The 26,228-nt window shown below is 34.3% G+C and overlaps 1 protein-coding gene across 9 annotated transcripts in view; it reads left to right on the top strand.

Moving 5' to 3' along the window:
* Positions 1–17,714, top strand: part of LOC117109729 (sphingosine kinase 1-like) — a 39,634-nt gene extending 21,920 nt beyond the window's left edge. For 6 of the 9 annotated variants that reach the window (XM_033252122.1, XM_033252127.1, XM_033252121.1 and 3 more), the window contains exons 3-6: positions 10,107–10,256; positions 11,338–11,435; positions 15,055–15,170; positions 16,014–17,714. In XM_033252122.1, coding sequence (XP_033108013.1) covers positions 10,107–10,256; positions 11,338–11,435; positions 15,055–15,170; positions 16,014–17,028 — 1,379 coding nt within the window. In that variant the 3' untranslated portion in view covers positions 17,029–17,714. Of the gene's footprint in view, positions 1–3,455; positions 3,946–10,106; positions 10,257–11,337; positions 11,436–15,054; positions 15,171–16,013 lie in introns of those variants that run through there. The other 3 variants (XM_033252123.1, XM_033252128.1, XM_033252120.1) reach the window with 2 other exon arrangements.
* The last annotated feature ends 8,514 nt before the right edge of the window (positions 17,715–26,228 follow it).

Genomic DNA, 26,228 nt, shown 5'->3' with positions numbered 1-26,228 from the left:
TTAAAACTAAAAAGTTAAAAGATGTTTGCTATTTTTTTTTGGGCCTTTACGGACTTTATAAATCTTGTAATTTTGTATTTCATCGTTTTTAATTGTTCAATGTATTCCATTCACATAAAAGCAGGATTTATTTTATAAAATAAATGAAATAAAAAGTATTTTTTTTCTTGATTTAGGAAAAGAAACAGAATGTGTAAGAAAACACAATCAAATAAACCCTTAAAATGTAAAAAATGCAGGAACGAATGGGAGAATGTTTGATCTGTACCCCACTGGGTAGCAGGGCTCGAAGAAGCTTTCAGCCAATGCTTCCTGCGTCTACGACCGTCGGCTGACAAATCAAACTCTGCTCCCTGTAACAACCCGACGCTGTCTGCTAAGTGTCGGTGGAAGTCTGAACGGATTGTCATTAAAAACGATCCGTTGCACGTACGTCGTGGTGTTGCGTTCATCTTAAATCGGAAGGGTCCTGTTCTAACTTTGGTTAACATTGTACTTCCATTAGGTTAAGGTACATTTTATGTTGAATTCCTGGAGCAGTGTTTGTAGTGGATGAAATTAGTCATATAATTATTAATATTACTGTACAGTAGTTACATTTCATTTTAGCAATAGTTTTTAGTAAAAAATATTCACCATAAAATGCACTGATGCCATGCTAATTAAGTAGCCATACTGTACTTACATATCTGTAATTAGCATCCAATAAAACCTTTTATCCACCTTTCCACAACCATCGATTGGAAGGAGCAGTTATCTTCCACTCAATTAATAATTACCATATTAGAATCTGTCTCTTATACACATCTAGATGTGTATAAGAGACAGACTGTCGGCTGACAAATCAAATTTCTTTCAGTGTAGTGATACAGTAACAAGAAAGTTAAGCTTTTAAAACTAAAAAGTTAAAAGCTGTTTGCTGTTTTTTTTGGGCCTTTACTGACTTTATAAATCTTGTAATTTTGTATTTCATCGTTTTTAATTGTTCAATGTATTCCATTCTCATAAAAGCAGGATTTATTTTATAAAATAAATAAAATAAAGTTTTTTTTTTTCTTGATTTAGGAAAAGAAGCAGAATGTGTAAGAAAACACAATCAAATAAACCGTTAAAATGTAAAAAATGCGGGTAAACGAATGGGAGAATGTTTGATCTGTACCCCACTGGGTAGCATGGCTCGAAGAAGCCTTCAGCCAGATGCTTCCTGCGTCATTCGACTGTCGGCTGACAAATCAAACTCCGCTCCCTGTAACAACCCGACGCTGTCTGCTAAGTGTCGGTGGAAGTTTGAACGGATTGTCATTAAAAATGATCCGTTGCACGTACGTCGTGGTGTTGCGTTCATCTTAAATCGGAAGGGTCCTGTTCTAACTTTGGTTAACATTGTACTTCCATTAGGTTAAGGTACATTTTATGTTGAATTCCTGGAGCAGTGTTTGTAGTGGATGAAATTAGTCATATAATTATTAATATTACTGTACAGTAGTTACATTTCATTTTAGCAATAGTTTTTAGTAAAAAATATTCACCATAAAATGCACTGATGCCATGCTAATTAAGTAGCCATACTGTACTTACATATCTGTAATTAGCATCCAATAAAACCTTTTATCCACCTTTCCACAACCATCGATTGGAAGGAGCAGTTATCTTCCACTCTACAAAGATAAAGTGCAGTTGCATTGTGTACAGATCCTGTTGGTGAACACGAGCCATTTCCAGAAACTATAACAACAAAAAAAGAACCTATCACTGAAATGTAAACACTCTAACACTGGTAATGATTGGCTATAAGTGCGCAAAAAACTAACAACTAACAAAAGTGTATGTGTAAGTGATAGCAGCTGGGGTATTGGTTTCGCCTGCAGAAATATTTACACAAGTACTTGGGGTAAGCAAGAGGACCTCAACAGCTTAGCACTCTCTAAGGCAGGATAAGACTTTTGAGTAAACAAAGCACTGTAGGCGAAATGGTGTTGACATTATTATATTGTAGTTATGCCACTTGTTGAGTGCAATTTAAAAGGTGACTTAATGCTATGCATGAGCCAATGAGATATTATCAAAAGCTGCAGTTATGAAAGATGATGATATAATCAACCAGTTATTATGCATTAGCATTCATTCAAACATTTTTAGATGTAGACCAGAGGTGGCTCAATGAATTTGCAACCAAAGGGGTCATACAAGAGGGTTTGAACCCTTAATAGGGGTTAGGTTCTATAATTTTTTTTTTATGTATGTTCACTACTTCGCAGATGATAAATAAATATATATGAATTTTATTAGATGAAAGCTGACGATACAATTTAGGCTAAAACCAGACTGTTGGTAAGGCCTGCACGGGGAATATATCCTCCCTGCAAAAAAATTGGCCTAGAAATCGGTCTGAGCATTTCGGAAAATAAGGACCCATTTCCGCAGATTTTGTTGAAAATTAGGCTTTGAACGAATGCAATTATACAGCAATTACGATTCCGCGCACCCATTTTCCTAGTGATTTTCCACTCAAATTGTTAAATATTTTCCATGCCAATGAAAAAACTTTATACAGTATGGGCTGAACTAAGGGCACATAGATTTTTTGAAGTGATGGAGGTGGGTGGTTTTTAAAAAATATTTTAATTGGAACAATAGTATATTGCTTTTTTTTATCGATGAGGGAGCGACTGTTTATATTTGGCAAGAATATTATATTGTTTTTTTAAATAAAATGTATTTCCAGTCAGAAAATTACATTGTCTTTTTTATGCAGTTGAAATAAATGATGTGACAAAAAAAAAAAAAATTGTTTTATCCTCGCATCAATACTTCCCAAATTTTTGATGCAGTCGGTATAAATGATTAAATCTAACAATTTTTTCTGTTTTCATTAAATCCCCAGACCCAGTATTACACATTAAAAAAATTCACTGAAGAGAAATTCGCTATCGCCCATTGTTTGCCAGGCCAGCCATGGTACATTTATGCAAGGACAGAGTTCGAGGCTAGGCCTTAAAGTAGTAGGTCTCGGGCCTACGGCCTAGGCCTAGTTAGTGTGACCTGGTCTTGTCAGGCCACTGCCTAGAGAGGGCCCATGCCCATGGGCCTGGGCTAGGCTAACGAAGGGCTAAGGTAACTAACGACCAAGTGGCAAGAGCTTATTACCAAAACCGAGTCTCATTCGTCCTACGGGTAGAGAGCTGCTTTTACATTACGAAAAAAAAGCACCTCCTGTTATTTAAGGAGGATATAAACAAACTTAACTTCGACCTCAAAATCTCTGTCTCTCAGCTTTACAAATCAAAGTTTTGTATTAGCAGTCAATCCTGAGGGCGCACTCCATTTATTATGCAATAGCAATCTAGTTGGTGTAAAAATAGGCTCAACCAACCGTGTCATCGAATATTAATGATACGTCGCCCTCTATTTTACAGAACTGACGCCTTCATTCGTGACCTAATTTTTTGTTTATTTATATTCGGACATGTGTGTGTGAGCAGACATTTTACGATTTATCAGGGAAACCGTGAGAACGGTTTATAATGGCTCCTAATAATTTGCCTGCGAAAGAGGTTTTAAAAGACGAATTTTCTATTTATCCAGGAAAATCCACGCCTTGTGATGTTTACCTTTATCAAAACTGTATAGAATATTGCAGAAGAACGGGACAGAACAGTAATCTTAACAAAAAAGTATCAATTGAATTTGTGGATGTTATTGGGTGTCATTGTTTTGAAGATCGGGATTTTATTTTGAACAAGAAACGACCAAAAAACGAAGACATTTCTACCGCTTTCTTTTGTTTATATCACTATCCTCGATGTAATGATGTACGTCAAAAACAGGTGGTTGTCTTCAGGGTTAATAAGCATGAAACATTTGAGGAAAATCTAACCATTGCCAAAAAGTGGCGAACAGCAATTTTACACATTCTACGTGGTGCGACATTACTTGGCGACGAAGGTAGGCCTAATAAGAGAAGAGCAGGCTAGGCATTTGCACCCGTGCCCTACAGTACATACATGTAGGCCTAGGACGAGATTTACTAGGCCTAGGGGCCTAGTCCCATGCTTATGCCTAGTCTGATGAAATAATACAATATTTTCTGTCATTTAATATCCTCCTTTCAAATTACCATATTGAATATATTAATAGTACTGTATTGTTGTTTGACCTTGAATGGTGGTATTTATTTTGATGACAAACACAGGATGCAAGGAATCAAAATTTAAATGCATTTTGTTGTTTAGCTTTGTTATCAAAGATGACACTTGTAATACTTACTATCTCTTTTTTATCACTAACGATTAAAGTAAAATGCTAAGCAGCATTTACTTTAATTTAAATACATTTCTGTTTTGCTGCATATATTTTTTTTAAATTAATAATTACCATATTAGAATAAATGCCCTGGTGCATTTATGGTTGAGAAGGGTTTTGAGTGAGGCGTTTATTTCCAAATGAAGCTCTGGAGAGAGTGGTGTTTAATCAAAGTGGCGTGTTTATTTGAATACATACGGTAATATATCAGTACTTTAGAACATTACCTTTATAGCTTTAAAATGTACCCATTAAAGAATAACATTCTCAACTTAAGCTAATAGAGATCAGTTGTGTTTAATGTCCCAAATGTTAATTAATATTTGCAGGTATTAATTTTCTAAGTTGTTATGATTAATTATGGATTAGTTTCTGAGTATACCAGTAATAGTAAAATGCTATTAAGGGAACTTCGATTAACCTTCAGCTTTGTCTATTTTTCAATCTACTTTGCAGGGGAGTCTAGTGGGGATTAGGGGAGTTGGGAAATTTTCCCTGTGGGATAGGCCTGAACCCCATCATCAAAAATATTAATTTGCCTATCCAAATAATGTTAATGATTGCCCCGCTCTATTAGTGATCTATTATTATTAGTGACTTGTCGGACCCCTGTCAGCTACTGTTGTGGACACAAGCTTATGTTATCGTTTTACTAGGTAGTGCAGACACAAATTGACTCTTACCTTACAGCAGGGGAGAAAACTAGAGACTGTATTAAGCGCTTTAACTGTATAAACCTAGTTTTATTCACACATTACAAATTAATTAAAATTTTAATTTGAATATGGCACTACTGGTTATACATGACAGTACTGCATATTAAAAAGAGAATTTTACTGTATGTTCCATTTGTTGTCGTTGCTATTGCTGCCGTTGTTGTCATCTTTGTCATCGTTGTTAGTGTTAATATTAGCATATAGCATGATAATAATTTTAAAAATAATAAATTATATTTAATAGTAGTTCAAAGTAATAATAATTTATATTGATAATGATAATTAGAAATTATGAAATTCATAGCATAATGATGGTTTATCTGACAGTTTAAATATCATAGAATGAAATTTTAAAATAGTGCAGAAACTTGTAGACTTTCAATTGTTTACAGTAGTGAAAGTGTTCGCATGCAATGTTAAATAACTGGTAACCAATTTCTAATGTTACAATTAGTCTTGTGATTAAAACCCAGCATACAGTAGCAGTATTAACAAATTGCACAAGTCATCGCTTGACATATGACGTCTAGTTTTGTGATGAAATAAGTCGCTGTGGCTGTAGAAACACTTGAAAATGTCTATCAAATGATACAAATAAACATTTGCTATTTTGCTGGCACTTCTTAGGAAATATGATGGATTTGCATGTTTCATAGAATATTTAAATAGAATATTAAATAGTGATCTATGCAGATCAAATTTTTTTCTAGTTACAAAAATGGTCTGAAAAACCTGGTGGCCTCCTCCCTTATTTCATTAACATAAAGTAGGACAAGAAACTAATTTAATCTATTTGGCAGCCAATTTCTAAATGTTACAGTAGTCTTGTGATTAAATAGTCTCATTTTTAAAAGATTAGATATTAAATTACTAACTGTAGGTTATTTTTTTATCACCCGAGTCAGTAGTCAGTCCATGATTAGAAGTATATAAGAGCCTTCCAATATCTCCCAGCAAATCCAATTTGTAGTTTGAACTGCACATGCTCGTATGAAGGTCAGTCGACAGAAGCAAATATATAATCAACATAGGTTTATGTCAATTGACCTTTATTGACCTTGGATATGGGCACGCATACTACAATAGGCTTATTAATTTTGAATAAAATGTGACAGGAGTATACTGTAGATAACCTTACTCTGTTTTAAGAGCAGGATGAAAATAATTTATCATCCATCCAGTTAAACTGCCATTTCCATTGGATTAAATTTACACTGTACTATAGTAAAATATGTGTACAATATAGTAAGCTTCAATATTATTACACATAGATTTATTAAAGCATGATACAATTGACAAATGTGTACCTACACCTGAATGTGTTATGAAATATTATTAGCCAGGTAACAGCAGGTACACAGTGAAGTACAAAAGCTTTGGACTGCTGCCAACTACAGTATATGTCATTGATCATAGTATCAATTTTTATTATTACCCTACAGGTATCTTATTAAAATAATTGCTTTTGTTTGTTCATCTGACATTGACAACAAATGCCGTAGCCAAGATTTTCAAACAGTGCGAAACAATGTCAGAGTGGACCCACTTTACGCGTAAATTTAAAAAATGTGGACCATCATTGTCTTAAACCATTTTACCCAAAAATATAAGTCTTTACTGATTTTCTTAAAACTTCAACAAATTTATTCTAAATATAAGAAATCAGGCTCATTTTTCAAAAAGTGACCCATTTTATGTATGAAATTTCATAATTTGGACCCATTTTTTCTAAATGCGGACCCATTAGAAAAATTGTGTTGGACTGTTGCAACTGTGCCAATAGCTGGCAATGGCAGTGATTGACAACGGAATCTTACAGTTAGCAAGTCAATCACTGTAATTCTTACTGCATGTTTATATAACCAAGCTTTCATTGTTCTCCTATAAATATATGTGTAACATTTGAATTAACTTAACAGTCACAATGTACCTTTATGACTGTAGAATATGCCAATACTGGTACTTACTGTAAACAGAATGGTAGTAATTTTAAGTTGTTGATAAATATTTTCCTCTTGCTCTTCAACCCAAATGAGATTGTCACGACTTCTGTCAGGTTTCGTTAATGAATACATTTTTCATGAGAAATTAGATATTGATTTGATTCTACTAAGTAAATTATTTACTGTATTTAAATCTAATTTAGTATTGTTACAGAATGTGTGACTGCAATATAGGCCTACAGTACTGTACTGTTTTTTTGACTCGGTACTACTGTATAAGTTGTGAACTTGTGATACAGTAGCCTATATCACTGTTGGATTGGAAAATAAAACAATACTCCACATCAATATTTGAGTATTTGGTTTTGCCTATTGTAAAGTACTGTAAGCCTCATTTCTTTTTATTATAACAATTATCAAAGTACACCTTGTTGTATATCTACGATGACAGGTTCGCTAGTCATGTGATGTTTATTCTTCACCTCCGACAATTCACAAAACCTGGCAAAGCTATTAATTGCCATCGAGAGCCACTGAAAACACATGATTTTTATTTTAACCAAAAATACAGGTTTCATCTTACTAATCTTGCCACAAAGCATTGTTCTGTGGTGGATACAAGCGCAGTAATGTTAATTACTTTTTTGTCCCTGTCGGCCCAGTGGTTTTCAGTTTTCACAGTAATTACTTTTGTTTTCACTTCAGTACATGTACAGTGATACCTGTCTGGCTTGGCTTCTTGAAAAAATTCCAGCCAAGCCTACCTGTATGGCACAGTATCATTTTCAATTCCAACAGGTTTGCCAATTGCGTTTTTGAACAACTGACATCCCTTCCTTTCCCTTCAGTTGTCACTGATTGCCATTTTACAATTTCTCAGTTTGTTTATTGTAAGATGTTGCCAATTTTTTTGACGACTGACATCCCTTCCTTTCCCTTCAGTTGTCACTGATTGCCATTTTACAATTTCTCAGTTTGTTTATTTGTAAGATGTTGCCAATTTTTTTGACGACTGACATCCCTTCCTTTCCCTTCAGTTGTCTCTGATTGCCATTTTACAATTTCTCAGTTTGTTTATTTGTAAAATGTAGGGTTTGTCATTGCGTGAAATTCTCCAACCAAACAAGCTTGAACGTTTCATTAAGACAATTAATTAAAATGTTTGAAAGAGCAAGACTATACTATACTATAGAGAGTATGGATGATGTATACAAGCTTTGAAATTCCTCCTATTAAGTTTTGTTTATTGACTATAAAACATTTAACACCATAAAACACTGCTTTCATTCCTGATGATGACATAATTAATGTCGAAATATTGAATCCCAACACGATGGCGTGTATTTCAATACTTGGAGTATGTATTATACTTTCTTATCTGAGATTAATCAGTGGACCTTTCGGTTTTCACTGCTTTCAACTTAATGTAAACTGCAGGAGTCATTTAATGCCTGTTGTTGTTTTTGTATAGGCCTACATATGGTGAGCTTTCTATTCAATTTAGCTTGACAATTTTGCCACCCTAGTTGATGCTAATCAGGGGCGGATACAGGATTTAGCAAAAGGGAGGGGGGCGCGCCAAAGTAAAGATGGACAACCAGCCGAGGTACGAAGCACCGAGGGGGGTGGGGGTCCCCTCACAAAATAGGAAGATTTTTTGAAATGGTACGCCCTTAAAAGCTCTTATAGGGCATCTTACAAGAAAGAAAAGCATCTATATTTAGAAGCGATATGCCTACTTTTACTTTAAATACTTAAACTTTCTTTGTAGCTATCCATTGCGCGATGTGACATAGAATCAGCCTTTCTATGGAATTGACTATCCATTCAATTATCTCAACAAAAAAACACAAAAAAAATTAGCGCCCCCCCCCCCCTAAATCCACCCCTGCTAATGTAACATAAGGAAAAACAGAGACATCAACTGACGGACCAAGTAATACTGGTGCCAAAAGCAGTTGTTGGAATAGCGCTGTTTATCCAATATTGTATTGTATTATTAGGGTGCGACTCTTACCAACGCATATATTTGTCAAACTTTGCCATTGTTTTTACATTTCTTTTATCAACTGGTGACAGGTTGTTTATTGAAGCTGAAAGTTGGTCGTATTGAGAGCATTGTTTGAGGTGAAAGTTCAGATTGTGAACCTAAACATATAATGTATTTACAAAGATATTGTGGCTGTTTACTTACTCTGTTTATGAAAAATGATGAACTATTGAAAATGAAATTATGAAATAAGTACTGGTAATTATATCCTGCCAATGACAGAAGCTTTCAATAGGTTGAAGTTCATCCATTGTCTTACAATACAATGGAGAACATACCCTGATAGAAAAAAAATGTAAATCTTTTAAGTGGATTTTTGGATACGAAAACAAAAGGCGTGGAAACAAATTGTACTGTACATTAAGTATTAATTTGATCACTGGAAATTATTATAGAGATGGTATTAGCAAAGAGTATAAATAGAACAAGAGAGCCAACAATGCTCATTGAGAGCGTAAAAAAACGATACGCCCTACGCAGCTAGTGTAGGACGCCAACTAACTAAATGTTTTTTATTACCCAGTACTCCACCGCGCACGGTCGGTTTGTCTGTTTATCTGTTCTCCACAAGATACTGTACTTTTGTTTTCTGCTTACTGAGTTTATAGCTTCTACCGCGCTGTGCAGCGCTGCACTGGATAATAAAAAGAACATACAACCGTTAGTGGGCGTCCTACACAGGCGTGACGTTTTTACGTCGGGACTTTGCTCTCTTGTTCTATACTCTTTGGTATTAGTAATTGCTGCCTCTAGCTGGCAGACAAAGGTACAAATTTCACCTCAACAGACAGGACTAGATCCCCTGTCGTCCGACACAAATGCCACAACTACGTCGTCAGACCAAAAATATTTGCTTATTAAATCCAAATAATGTTATTTTGATTGCCAATCCCTAATATAGTTGTCTACAGTAACTACCCTACATAGGATTTTTTTATGCTCGGACCCTGGCTGAGCTCTTGTCGGCCTTTTGGTTTGGAACCCTCATATCAGGACTGCAGCACATTTCTGGGGTTATCATTTCTATTACTTGGTTTTAAGAGGTTAAAAAATAAGCAGTTTAAGATAAATTTTGGAAATATTGTTTCGTTTCAGATGTCGAGAACTTGTCGGTTCCCAGACCACGTAAAATGCTCGTGTTTGTGAATCCATACAGTGGGACGCGCAGAGCTGAACCAATTTTCCACAAGAAGGTGGCTCCGCTTTTCGATGAAGCTGATATAAAATATGAACTTGTTATAACAGGTGAGACATTAGGAAATACAGTATTTATCTTGTTTATATTTTATTACATTATATTCAAGATTGTTATACAAAAATGATTAAAAACATTAAAGAACCTTAATACATGCTTATATACAGTATGTACACATGGTGTACCACAAGCATTAATACATATAAATATAATCAAGGTGATCTTTGTGTAAGTAAGTCAACAAGGGTTATTTATATAACTATATATAAACAACTTTTATTTAAAAACTGTAGTTCAACTGAATACAATTTATTGTACAGTATACCTGTGTGTACAGTATACAGTTAACAATCGAAAACGAAAACAGAGTTTATATCACATAACTTCTTTTTTTTTTTAGATATCTCTTAAAACTTTTAAATATTTGGAATCAGTAATTTATATTTTCTAGAATCCTTTCAAATTGAAGAGAATAATTTGAAAAAAAAAAAAACAAATAGAAATAGAACAAGCAAAAAGTATGGCACTGAACAAAACTTGAAAATAGTTCAGGTCAGTTTTTAATTCATATGTACACTTGAAGGTTAATCTTTTGCATCCAAAGGTAATTGAAAAGATTATTGAAAACTTTGCTTGACTATTAAAGTGAGTTATGCTTGACCCAGATACCTCACTAGATGAGATTATTCGCCTACTGACATGTTGAGCTGATAGACTTGGATAAACTTAGATAATTCAATATTTCAGTTGCTAATAGTTCAGTGTACAGTGTTGATACTATAACTTACTACAGCTTCTCATTAATTATTATTACTGTATTGCCAATTATCAGACTTATTAGTTCCTATGAGACTCCTTAATTGGCTGGTTATTATTTTTAAAGTTGGCTGGGGCTAAATGGGAGAAAATTTAGTTTATTTAACCTGTAAATGCCCAAAAATGGCACACTCAGGACGGTTGTTCTTGGATTAGAAAATGTTATTACCACGACTACCAACAGCTGGGTCAGGTGCCCCCATGGCTTGGTCCGGACCTAACTGGTCCACTGGCTGGCACCGCCCCTGTTTTCAAGACTGATTTTTAATGACATCTGTAATGAGCAGTGTAAATAGGTTTTGCATTGTTTTACAGAACGTCAGTTCCATGCAAAAAAGATGGTTGAAGAGTTAGAAGATTTAAATTCCTACAATGGCATCGTAATCATATCAGGTGATGGCCTAGTCTATGAGGTAAGCTATCCCATTGCCATTTATGGCACGCAAAGTTACCATACCATATTTGATTGTTTCTTAACTCTTTTTTGGTTTTATTATTTGTATTGACGTATGCACCACAAATAACTGGAATAAAACAGAGCTCTTCTATATACATTTTCTTAAATAGCGAAGCAAACAAACTACGGTATATGCTGTAATTGCAACACTCGACTTGTCCTTGTGTGTAATATATTTTATTTGGGGTAGTTGTAGAAGCAGATGTTATTGTTCCACCATTACCCATAAAAATAAACATTTTATCCTGCTGTCATGCAGGTTCTAAATGCCAATGAAAAACAATACGAGAGTAATGTTGCTTTAGTTTTAATTCAATTTTATTCAGTGCTACAAATGCCATCAAGCACCGATATCCGCAAAAATTACAATGCATAATGCATGAGTCCCACACATGAGCATCCACTTTTTACGTTTCACGTCTACGTTGTTGTATCTTGTGCATCATAAACATTTTTAAAAAAAGTTATAGTCTAATTATACCCTAAAATTCAGAAAAATGTGAATTTGCATTAAAATATGTGAATACAGGCCATTTCAATTTAACGAAGCTTTACCGACTGACAAATATAATCAGTTAGCAATTGGTCACTACATTTTTTTTAAATAACAGAGGATGGTCTATTTCCTGATTTTTACATAGAGGGCGCTACTGTATATACAAATTTCATTTTTTTTTTTTCTGTCCCGCGCATCGGACGCCAGCAAAATTGGCAGGTATAATATGCATGACAATTAAACGGAAATGAAGTAAAATGAAATGGAAATCTCTTATATTTTCTTTCCAGTTGACAACTCCTTCACATATGTTGTGTAATACCATATCCTTAGTAAAATACACAATTACATATTACAAAATCACATGCGTATTAAAAACAATGGATTGTCATTTGCATTTTGGCATTCTGTCACCTGGCCCATTGCCACATACCCTATTTCCAGCTGGAACCCTGCCACAGTGGCAGTAAGCCAGATCCAACTCATCATAGTGGCCTTGTACTTTACTTGGAACCAAAAATATAGCACTGTACATTCTGGTATTTCCTGGTAGTTATGTTTTTAACGTAATGTAAATATTGGCTGGCTTCATGCCAAAGAAAAAGCCTGAATGACAGTACAATGCAATTTAATTGATTCTGCTTTCCCACAACATAATGCATACAACTTGTATACAGTATTTTTATTTGTACCGGTGGAGATAAAGGACCAAAATTAAAACTTTACATTACATATAATCATCATGACCCTTTGACCTAGGTTAAATGTCATGTCATTAATACTGTATGGCCACCATGGATAACAATTGGTTTTCTCAATTAAACCTACTTACTAACCAATTATGTAAAATTCTAGAATACAGTAATATGAATTATAGATATTGTTTGAGATTGTTATTGTTAATTGTCTAAGATAAAAAAAATATATTCAATCAAACTGTGTAATTGAATATATTATATACTGAAATAATGGACACCATATTGACTTAACTTATATTGGGTCTGAGTTAGGCATGGCTCATTTGTCAAGAGAAGGACAGTCCACCTGTAGGAGAAGCCCCGATGACACTGATGTGAGCAAACTTCAATTATGTAGTTTAATCATGCAAAACATTTCATATGTTTGTGTCGTCTTGATATTTTATATTAATACGGTATATTATTTATTATTTGATCTTGTATTTTCTACATGCATCAATCACTATTACCTGATCACCTGCCACAAATGAAACTAACATGTCACTATTAGCAAAACCTTGGTACTTTATGGTGTACAATATGACCTCTTCATGGTCATGTGCCCTATTGATATCTAAATGCTGGTACATTTTCGATTGTACACATTATTGATCGTTTCTGAGTTAATTAGTTTTCATAAATGATGTTTTTTATGTGGTGTCAATCATCAGTGTACTGTAAATTTGCACAATACCTCATTGTAAGCTGTATGCTTTCCTTGGATGATAATTTGTTTATGTTGATGATAGACGTACTGTATGCTTTCCCTTAAAGCTATGTCATCTACATGTTGTTCATGTGATTTATGCCTTTCATGAAGAGTAGCCAGTTTATACTAAATTCATAATGCCAATGCAATAATCAAATTTTTTTAAATAAATTGATCAGACTAGATACTGTCCTGTGAAACAAAACAATCAGGGAGTGAAGCTGTATAATATAATAATTTGTTTTAAATTTTGATCCAATGACCTCCTCGTTGCGTCAAACGACAGAGGGTCCAGGCCTGTCTGACGGGGTGGGAGGAAAATGATCATGAAATCTGATGATTTAAGATTTTCTTGTAACTTCTAGGATCCAATGTTTTATCAGGCAACAAACTTGGATATATTTTTATGACAATTTAAAAACAACTTATATAACGCCGCCGTAGCCAGGATTTTCAAACAGTGCGAGACAATGTCGGGGTGGACCCACTTTAGGCGTAAATTAAAATAATGTGGACCCATTTCCTTAAATGTTAACCCATTTTACACAGAAATATAAAAAATCTAGACCCATTTTCCTAGATTTTTAACCCATTTTATGCTAAATATGAGAAATCTGGACCTACTTTTTAAAAATTGGACTCATTTTATGCATAAAATTGCATAATTTGGATCCATTTTGGAAAATGTGGACCTATCATTTGTGAACCCATTAGAAAAATTGTGTGGGACTGTCCCAATAGCTGGCTACAGCATTGATTGATTATTCGAAGAAAAGCTTAAAAAGTAGACGGATATTTTATTTCACCTTGTGTCACTGGTCGTGGTTGACTGCACATTCATCTGTGAAAACAAGTCGAACAATGGTGACACCCTTGAGTTAAGCTGAACAAAAAACTGGGGCTCCTTGATAACGCCACAACACTCAAAACAGCTTTCAGTGCAAAAGATCACAGCAATCCCGAAGTCAAAGTTTCTCTATTGTCCTATCTAATCCAGCAGGATTCTATCACTAACAAAAGCAGAATTTGGCAGTCTGCTCGTCCCTTTATGTCCAATGTTTGTCCATGTATTCTGTAGCCACTTGCTCCAATTTCATCTGTCCAGGTTTTGATTTAATAAAGCTTGTTTACAAGGTTGTATTCACTGTCAATGACTTTGTAATACTGTACTGTATTTAACTCTGGAATTTAAAATGGAACTCTGTTATTGTAAATATTCTGTATACTACATAAATCCGGGAATAAAAAAAAGAAGGGCATGACGACCCTTTTCATTAAAATTAGACACAATCGACTACATTTGAAGTTCATAACTTATTTAAGGCTTTTATTTTAAAGCATTTAATAAGCATTTTTTGAGAGTTTTCTCTGATTATGCTATTAGTAGGCATACAGTATAAGATATTACATAAGAAAAACACATACCTGACACATACAGTATGTATTTAAAATGTGTGGTACCGAACCCATTCATGTTTGAAGAATGAAACCAACCCTGGAATGGTAGGCTTATCACTTGTAGTAACATAAGCACTCCCTACAGCTTACAGTACAAATGCAACGAAACACAGTATATTATGTTCTATCGCAAATATTTTAGATTTAATCGTTAGTTTATACTCTAAAATTGCAGGTTTTAAATGGTCTGATGGCTCGTAAGGACCGTCACGAGGCTTTGAAGATTCCAATTGGTGTTGTACCGGGCGGCTCGGGCAACGCTCTAGCAGCATGTGTACTTTCAGCAGAACAGTAAGTAGAAACGAAATAGCGGGCACTCGATGTGTACTAGAGACGTAGAATGTAATGACGTCACTAAGAAATCCTACCAGCGCATGCGAGAACGTTAAGTTCTTGTAGCCTGGATTTTAGGACACGGTTTGACTTGACTCTACATTGTGTAGACAACGTAGGAAGACCACAGATGAGTGAATCCATTACATCATCACACAAATTTAAAGCTTCAAACTGTACCTTGATAATAACAGATAAATTGCCATCCCAAAACCAGCTTACTACTGTATTGACAATAATAAGTCGATTCCAGTAAGTGACCCGTCATTTTAAAGCTTTATAATGTGGAGAATAAGAATTAAAATGACAATTTTTTCGTTTTATTGGTCACTGATGCCATTTTTGGGATGGCAAGCCTAAAATACTACCTTTCATACCGGTATTATTCTTTGCATAGTTCGATAGACACTAATATTTAAAATTGGCTGGTAATCAATTAGAGGTTTTTCTCACTTAAAGACTGAGTTGATTTAATGAGTCTCATTGGAAGTTTGGTAATCATACATTCGTTAATAGATGAGCCATTCATTGTTTTAATTAAAATGGTATGATTTAACATCTGTTAATAATAGCAGTGTTATACATTTTTATTGTACAATGAAGTTAAAAGAACATCTGTGATTTTTAAAATTTGGAACAAAAATTTAGTATAGTTTAGTTAGTATAACTTTTATTTGAATTTTGGACTCTTATTATTTAAACAATAACATGGACTTTGAATGGTAACTTTTATTTATTATTCTAATAATAGTGGTAATAATTTTATTACAATAATTTTATTTTTTATTTTTTGCCATTCAGGGATTCTTACCGCAAGAACGCTGTTTTACATTCGGCCTTCACTATTGCGAAAGGTGGTAAACAACCGATGGATTTAGTAAAAGTACAAACGCCCTCAGTTAGTATGTATTCATTCCTCTGCATATCATGGGCTATGATCTCGGACATAGACATCGAAAGCGAACGCTTTCGCTCCTTTGGTGCAGTACGATTCTTGCTTGGTGCTATAGTGCGGACCATTTGCTTACGACGGTACCAGGGACGTTTGTCTTACCTCCCGGTTGAGGATACCTCCCGTTATGAGGAGCACTTTAGCAAGCCGCTACAACAAGTCGAAAAGGATCTCAGTAGGCAGACGAATCTCGGGCGTACTTGCAGTAAGAGTTTACCGGTGCTTGATTCCGAACCCCGACTAATAAATATCAGGCCAATAGGTACTTCACCTTCATTTCCATCTTCATTCCCGAACCAGTGCTCAAACTCCAACACGCTCCACAACTTCGTTGAAGAACATGATGTAAATGATGTAGAAATGAGCAATGTTAGTGATAGTACAAATTCAGTCAAACATCAGCCAAACATCAAAGACACCACTGACAATTCCTCAACAAACAATTCTAATAAAACACTGCTAAGCCCACTAGACCAACCAGTGCCGTCAAATTGGGTCACCATCGAGGGCGAGTTTATAGGATTTTGTGCTGTCTATACCTCTCACATTAGCCAGGATGCTTATATGTGGCCTGGTCGTAAATCGGACGAGGGCGTCATTTCGATACAGTATGTAATGTCACCACTTTCAAGAGCTTCAATTGCTTCCCTGCTTCTTGCATTTGAAGATGCATCACACACACAGTCAGATAACTTACGGACTGTGTTTGCGCAAGCATTCCGCCTGGAATCGTTGGAGCCAGATCGGGGAATTTTGACTATTGACGGCGAGGCTTTAGAGAAGGGAACAAGTTGCATTCAAGCTGAAGTTATCCAGAGAAAGTTTCAGATAATTCGGCCTGGAAATGGGACAAGCACATCTTGACCAATGAAGGTTTACATTCTCCAAACAAAATCTTGATTGTTTTTACTGGTACTTCGCACAAACCTGGGAGTTGGAAAAATTTAAGCACTGGAGTGGGGGGAGTGCTAATCCCTTACCCCTATATGTTCCTCAGAATTTTTGAATATAAGCTTTATCCAAGCTTGTAAAATTTTACATGCTCAGAAATCTGGGAATAGATCTAAATCCTGTGAGTTTAATACAGTATGCTTTCAGAAGTGGCACTAGCTGGTGGTGGGGGAACTGGAGACCAGGGTTCACCCATTGGGTGCCCCCACCCCTGTATGTTCCTCACAAAATTTTGAATATGGTAAGCTTGTATAATCCTGCTCACAAAACTGGGAATAGATTTAAACCCTGTGAGTTTTATATGCTCCTCCACAAATATAAGAATAAAAAAACTTATTAAGAATTTCCTACTCGTACAATTCTCTTAAAACTGAAAGCACATAAATGGGGCATTGCACCGAATTACACACCCTAACAATGATAAAAATTATATAATAAACTTTACTTTATGAATATGGTACTTTACAAAAAAATTATAATTTATAATATTTCTTTGGTTTTATTTTACTTATGGTTAGTATGTATACATGTTTTACTGCCTAGAAAAACGTTGCCCAAATTCTTAGTCTGCTGTGTATGATAATTATTATAAGATTACCTTTAAACAATGCAAACCAACAATGCAAAGTATATGTACAATTAAACTTACACTTTCAAAACGCAAACAGGAGTGTTGTGATGCACTTTGACGAAAGTGGGGAAAAAGCAATTTGATCAAAGTTTTTCTTTATATATATTAATAATTGTAAATATTAAATTAGTGCTTTGAAGATTAGGAACTAATAATTTCGAGAAAATATGATTTTGGTTGTGTAAATTTTTGAAGCTAGAAAAAAAATGGTGTATAATTTTGTGTATTAATATTTTGCAAGTAATTGTAGTTGTTTCTATATTACACAGAAATTTTGGTAATACATATAATTTATATAATTTAACATTCACAGTTTATTGTTTATATTTTGTTAAGAGTTACACATTTCAGTCTCCACTACTTTTCTTCATTACACATTTGCACTGCATATCTAGATATTCACATACAATATAATGTATTGTATATGTATATTGTGTTTATATTGCTACTTACATATGGTTTATACAATTGCTATATTTGCTCACATGCACGTTCAGTATATCGTTGTTCACATGCAGTATGTCTCGTACATTCAGTGGTGGCGCTAGCAGAGGACGCCACAACGAGGTTGTCACGCAAAAAATATTTATTATTATTATTATTATTATTATTAATTTGCCTGTCCAAAATATTATTTTGATTGTCAACCCCCTAATACAGTGGTCTAAAATCACAATTTTGGTGCATACTAAGCCATAAAGATTCTCCCCATGAACCCTACAAAAGGATTTTTATTCTGGGACCCTGATCGAGGCTGTACTCGGCCCCTTGTTTTGGACCCCTCGTCAGCAAGTTCCAGGAGTCACCACTATGTGCATTGCTCACATTAGCGTACAAGAGTGCAGTGTAAAAGCAGTATATTTATTTTTCTCAATATGTATCATGTGCAATGTAGGCCAACATATACATGTTTTGCTTTACTACAGTATAATTGCTTGCTTATATATACAGTGCATACACTCTTGGGAAAAGAGTTGTGTAGGGGGTTTGTCTCCTGGTGTACAGCTGCACAATTCACCACCAAGATCTTCCGACTTTTTGTGGGTTATCCTTACTGTGATTTCACACCAAGAATATTCCTATCTTACATACTGCACTGAAAGAGTAAGTCACCTAGTCATTACGTATAACAACCAAATACATAAGTATTTCTTTGTGAGCGAATTAAAAATAATAATAATAATAGTAATCTCCTGTGGGGGGCACTTTTTTATACATTCCAATGACGGCCTTATTATTAATTTTTTTTTTTCTATTTTTGGGATGTGATAGCCGTACTTTCAACCAATCAGTAGGTGCTTAAGTTAGAGTTACCATAGTGCTAAGATGACGCGTAGTTGCATGGGTGCGTATTGGTACACAACCGACTGCTACCATGGTCATGCAAGAGTGCACACATCACGCAAGAATTGCCTGTGCTGTCATTCGTTATCTGTGTTATTTCATTTACATTATTTTATTATTGCAATCAATGTTAATTTTGGTTGTTATTATTACATACCATTATAATCATTCTAGTAGATCTTATTTTTTCTGATGTTGGGCCTATTATTGTTTAAAATGATTATTTTAGTTTCATGGTTTGTAAAGTTTTGATTGATGTAAGCCTATAGTTATTAATTGCTTGATCTTGCCAGTCAAAATTGCAACTGATGTACAGTACTTCGTTACACAGCACATGAATAATATGCATGTGGTGATGCATTTATATTAACGATTTCAACAGAGCTTTCTATGCAACAACATTCTATGATGGTTTTAGATTGTGGAAGCTGTATACCGCTTTCTGTGTGGTTGTAATTATCCTTCTGTTTGGGTTGTATAATAATAATAATAATAATAATAATAATAATAATAATGATATTTTAATGGCATTTTGACTTTGCATTGGTGATAACACACCGTCTGTAGTACAGTCCCACTTAATAGATACAATTGACAACTTAAAACAACTTGTACTCAAAATATTTAGCACTGCAGTTGTAACTAGGACAGCTTAAAATGTTTATTTTTAAGTTGGTAAATTCTATTCATAGAGGATCATAAAACTTAGTAGTATTCTAAATCCTGCTATTGTAGGTACTGTATGAATTATTGGGGTATGAATTGTAGATAGGTTAGGTGTATAGTATATGAACAACAAAGTCCCGGATATAACAATGATTAATCTTCTAAAAGATTCCATGAAGCCACTTCAATGAGTGGACTTGTGTGTTTCACCAATCTGGAGGTCGGTAGACTAGATTTAAAACTCCACCGCACACACTATTTTTTCTGCCAAGTTTAGTATAGCATGCATTTTTTTCTTTCTCTGTTTTAATTCTGTAGCTCAGTTGCATTTGAAAAGCTACCTGGAATTTAGGTCTAGGGAGGGGGTTTGAGGAGCAATTGTGTGATATTTACCAGTGGAAATAGTTCCGCACATAAAACAAATGTTTCTGTTCATTTAGAAGGCTGACTGTGAGTGCAATTTATTTTGGCATTCAAGTTAACTGAAATGAGTGGAATATCGTTGAAGGGAAAGGGAGAGGATGAACCTAGGGAAACATCTCTCTGGTTACCTTGAATTTTAATTTTAGTGTCACAGATCTATACAGTTGGCTGGGGCGGATCCAGAATTTTTCAAACAACAATACAGCACAAAAATAGTGTGTAGCATTTTATTTCAATACATAACATTGATATGCATTGAAATTTTAAAGTTTAGTGGCAAAACGGGGTGGGGGCACATTCCCCTGTTCCCACTACTCTATCCATGCCTGGTTGGACTGTGATAGGCTTAAGGGGGCCTCTAATAATACCACACATGTTTATCAATTTCTCCTTTGAGTGTGGAAAATATAGCACTTAGTTGCTTCATGGAATGACAAGAATTTTTTTTTCCTTGAGACTTGAAATATGATGTGTTGATACTAGCCAAAAGAGCAGTTTTGCCTCACTTTTAAATGTCAAAATCAGTCAGCGATTCCATAACCATAACAAAAATTATTTGATTCCTTTCTTTTATGTCTAGACATACTTTAGATGAGTGCAGAATTACATGGGTGCTTAGCCACATAAAAGAAATATAAGGGAGGCTATCGAAAAAATAGTTCAGTACGAATAAGAAACATTGATTTTTTAAATTTCTTTCCTTTCTTCTCTGTTAACTTGTTTCAAGCTATGATCACTGTAACTTTAACCATAGGTAGTGCCTTCTGTTTACATAGCAAATCACTAAGGTGCTATAACGGTATCTTACTATACTAAACCTCAAGCAGCTTCTCTCTGCTTAATTTGATATTTTTATTTATTTATTTACTTTTTTTTTTTTTTAATGTATTTTATGTTGTTGGTGTTGTGTTTTGTCCTGTTTCCTTTTTCTGTCCTTTTTCGCTATTTTTTTTTTAAATTTAGGCTGGCCCAACACAAGATTTGCTTCAAATCTTTTTGGGCATTTGCCTTCTCCCCTTTCTGAATCTTTATTTTTTAGTATATGAAAAAAAACTTGATTAAACCTTTTATTATAATTTTCCATAAATAATATTAAGATTGCATAAGGAAGTAAATAAATTTTTCTTTTGAATTGAATAAAGGAAATTGTGGATATGTAAATGGTTCCAAGAAAAAGTAACCTTCTCAACCTTGCAATTTCCGTATCCTATTTTTGTACAGTGTTCAACTATGAAGCCACACCCCTTGGATATTGTTGCTAAGGTCCAATAAATAGCCATTGTATAATCTTATAACTTGCAATATATAACCAAGAGTACTCTTTCTGTAATGTTTTATTTGTACTGTAACTTCACTACATAACAATGGAAATGTATTTGGAGAAACTTTTTTCTTTGGAATTGTGTAACTTTAATTTGATTTAACACCATAGATGTTATAATTGGATTCCAGCTGATGTTGTTATTTAATCTGCAATATATTAGATTATTTTTGTATGGTTGATTGATAAACAGATTATTTATTTACCAATAATAATTGAAAGCTCTGTTCACGCTAAGTTTTGTGAGACAAATATGTGTTGGGGTCCCCATCAGGGGTGGTGCTATAAGGGGTCCAAGGGGATATGTACCCCCTCCCCCACCATCCCAGAGGGGAAAAAAAAACCCAATTCCTCGTGGAAGGAAAAGTTTATTTTTTACGTACTAGTAGACTCCAAAATCGATTAAATTAGCCTTCGCCCTCCTGGACCACTTCCTACAGATATTGCACGTCCCCGACCATACCCATATATGCTCTAATCAGAGATATTGTCATTTTGATTGTGGCCCCCCCCCCCCCCAAAAAAACTTGCTAGTATAATGGGTTTTTAAAATATATTTACAGTTACTTGAAAGTCAAAATGTTAATACATTAATGGTGGGTGTACAAAAAATATATGTACAGTACTCTATATGTGTGTTATAATTAACTGTGCCATGATCATTGTACAATTAGTTAAGATTGTTAATAATTAATCACCATGGCAAATACGATCTTGTTTTTTTTTTAGTGTAAACAGGTGTCAATAATAATATTACGATCATAGAAACCTAAATGTACTTGTGCATTGATTACAGAATAATGATTAACTCTAGAAATACTGTAATCTGTTAAATATTAATAGTGTTTATTTTCTGAAAGTGAAAGAGTATTAATAAAGTTGGTGAATGTGTGTAATAATTTTTGTCTATGAAAACATTTTTTTTGTGTTCTCATCAATTCCATTTCATTTCCATTTATTTATTACAGATAAGTAAAAGTAAAAGTTAACTACAGGACCGACAGAAGTGGATAGCACAAGAGTCTCCTGAGATGTGGTGTAGTTTGACATCCGATCTACTGGTAGGCCTATGTTCTCAGCAGTGGCGTGTCTAGGGCAGGGTGCGGGGTGCACTCCCCCTCCACCAAAAAACTTGCACCTTCCCACTGAAAATGTCCGAAGAGAATTAAAAATCAACTCACATCTCCTTATTTTGTGAGCTAGCACCCCTCAGTTAATAATTGAGGGCCCACCCACTTCACCTTTATATCCTCCACCAATCAGCTTCCCCATTTCATGACTCCTAGATACGCCACTAAGTTCTCAATTCAGAAAGATTGTTACGGTTCAAATCAGATGATTTGCACATATCTAATTTAATATATGCTTGATATTACGTCATAGGCTTATCACTTGTTCCTATATATATAAACCTAATCACACAACATTGTCAACAATGATAACAATGGATTACAAAGATAAATAACACCATCAAGGTGTACACAAAGTGTCGGATGATTCAAGGGGGTACCCAGCCCCCCTCCCCCTAAATTTTTCAAAATTATAAAAACAAATGGAGGAAAAAAAAAGATAATAAATTTTATTATCCTTGCCCCAAACATAGTCGACTGAGGTGGTCTTTAGCCCACAACCCAAATTAAATGTCAAACATTGAAGCGATCCATTGGACGCGAAGGCCAAATTTATCACCTGAATTTCATGATGGTATTATTTTTTTGAGTGATTAAGTCAATAAGCCATGTCTGTTGTTTTATAGTTGCGAGGGATAACGGATATCAGTAGAACCATGTTAACTAGGTTCTTTTGGCAGCCAATTAAAATATATGCTTCATAAATGATTCTTTATATCGCCCACAAAATAAATTTAAATACCTTAAAAACGAAATTAATATAACTTTAAATAAACTCATAACAACCACATAAGTTACCAAATATTCCAATGTGCATTTTCCTACAAAAATTTTTAAATTTGCTGCCAGAAAAATATGAGTTATTAGAACAAATAGGCACATTTAATTGACAAGGAAAATGTCAGAATTTTTGTCAGAAAGCCAAACACATTGAAATAAACAAAACTAAAACTTTCAATTTGTCAAACCTGAAGTACTGTTGGGGTTCAATATTTCTATTTTGGTTTTTGATAGTATGTTATTGAAAATGAAACTATTAACTATGCACGCATTAAAAAAGTAAACTGATGCATATGCTACACTTTCATGCAGATTTCAGATTCATCTTTATTCATCATTTATCACGTACTTGAAATTATTTCCTGGGTAATATACATGTATAACAACGATATTCAATATTCATAGTATATATACACAGAAGGTAACACTCTCACAGACAGACTTTAAATAACAAATTCCTCATTATATAACCTAACAGCACTAGGTAGAAATGAATTTCTGTGTCTGTCTGTCTTTACTCTAATTTGAATTATTCTGCCTGATCTACTGAATGTTATACCACTGTTTAGAGGATGTGTTGCATCATTAGTTTTTCCTCTGAGTTTGTTTATCATGGCAACCTTACATAATTGAGTGATATCCTTACCATCAATACCAATAGTCTTACTGGCAACTTGTGTAATCCTGATAAGTCTGCCAAGATTTTTCTTGGTCAGTCCGGTCATCAAGACTATATTACAAAAAGTAAGCACTGATTGTATAACACTTTGATAAAAGAGATACAATGAGTAGCATTACCCACATTAAAATAATTAAGATTCTTCAGGAAGGTGTTGATAAACTTTAGCATACAGTTTACTTAAGTTTGAATTCCAACTTATGTGCGTTTATTTACTGTAATTTTGATTTAGTTTGTTGTCGTATTAATTACATTTCCATGATCTGAAGAGATAATGACCAGGAACAATTTTTCCACGACCCATACATTGGGTCGCAGCTCATAGGTTACATAACGGTGTTCTATAATACCCTCCGTCTATGAAAGTCCTCCCTGGGGCTGCCTCTATTTTGCATTCCAGGATCCGCTACCGACACCAGATGTTTTTCATGAAGCATGTGACACACTTCTAGTGGTCTACTTTATTGTTAGTAGGCTTTACTTTCTACAGTAAAGCAGATTGTTCTACAATATATAATTTAATACAGGATGTTGATGTACTTGCTACTTCACATTCAATAAAGGAAGAGAAGCTTTAACAAATGGAAGAGAGGATGTGGGTTCCAATTTATTCATGATGTCATCCTCTGACAAAAATACCCAATATTATACATGTGAATTGGCCTATAATAAGTACTTTTACTATCTAATTGGAAGTTTTAGGCGTTGTTATAGTGTTTTGGTGTTTGTTGTGTTTTTCTTTTTATCTTGTATTTTAATATTGTACTGCATATTTTATAGTCTTTTTCTAGTATTCTAAATATTGGCGTTGGCATTTTTATTGTGTTTGGGTGTTTTATCTTTTATTTTATATCTTTGTACTGCATATTTTATTTTATTGTATTTTTATATAAAGTATTTTAAATATTAAATGAAAATGTACTTATGTTAATATTTCCATTAAATTGAATCTGAATCGGAATCTGTAATATTGGTCTAAAAGCACCATTTAAAACAAGCCACAAAATCTCCCCCCTTTTACGGCAACAGGTATTTTTATTCCAGGACCTTGACCGAGGCTCTAGTCGGCCCAATTGAGTCGGACCCGTCGGACATTTCATATTTTCATATTTCATATTTTTTTTAATCAATCTGAAATGGCAACATTAATGCTGAATTACATGAGAATACATTAAAACTCGGAAATACAAAACCGAAAAACACAAAAAAGCACAAAAAGATTACAAAATTGAGAACATTAAAATGAAGTTGAGACCTATAAAACTAGAAATAAGATAAAATTCATTAGATCAAACATTAAAATTCTATTTACATAATAAAATATTTTAAAAAAACACAAGGAATAACAATTGGATTATGATTTATACAAAATTACACATTGATAGATATAAAAATATAAACAATTTACATAAAATTGACTAGAAAAATAACTGTAAATTTCATATTAAACAAGGGAAATAGATGTTTGTACGCTATATTTGGAACCCTATTTCAGGAGCAGTGTCTTTTTGCTGATTTCCAACTTGGGTGAATTGTTAAATGGCTTGTGCATTTTGTTATTGATGTATTTGTTCTAATTGTTGACTTAAGTGTTTCTATTTGTGTCTTTGTATATAAATAAACCAATATTGATTATTTTACCTTAATTCTTTTTCACTATCAAAGTCATCTGTTGATTCAACATGTCCGTTGGTAATTTAATTGCAACATGTTGATTCTATAATTTGGCTTCTGATAACGTAACCTAATCATTTATTGTTGTCTGGGTTTCATGTGTGGTTATCATTAGATCTTGCGGCTAATGCCCTATTTATAGCGTACAAGTGGGCAAAGGTTAGGAGTTGGTGCAATTGTTGCCTTCTGTATCTTGATAATTTGATCACCTCATATTTTTAGTTTTTATGTTAACCAAGTTTGAGCAACACTCACTTTTTAGGGCAAAGGGCTTTCAGCTGAGGCCTTGGATATTTTTGCTAAGGTCCAAGGGTGTGGATTTGTTTTGAAGGTTGGGGGGGGGGGACAGTCATGGTGGGGCTGAGGTGTGAAAATTTGAGGAAATATTAACTCTAGATGGCTGAGTCATGGTGAGGCTGAGGTGTGTGTGGATTTGTTTCGAAGGTTGGGGGGGGGGGAAGCAGT

This window comes from Anneissia japonica, unplaced genomic scaffold, assembly GCF_011630105.1.
Source record: "Anneissia japonica isolate Jap-2015-1 unplaced genomic scaffold, ASM1163010v1 scaffold3782_len1007564_cov172, whole genome shotgun sequence".
Classification (NCBI taxonomy): Eukaryota; Metazoa; Echinodermata; class Crinoidea; order Comatulida; family Comatulidae; genus Anneissia; species Anneissia japonica.
Note: the sequence above shows the minus strand (reverse complement) of the source record. Positions and strands in the feature narration are given on the sequence as shown.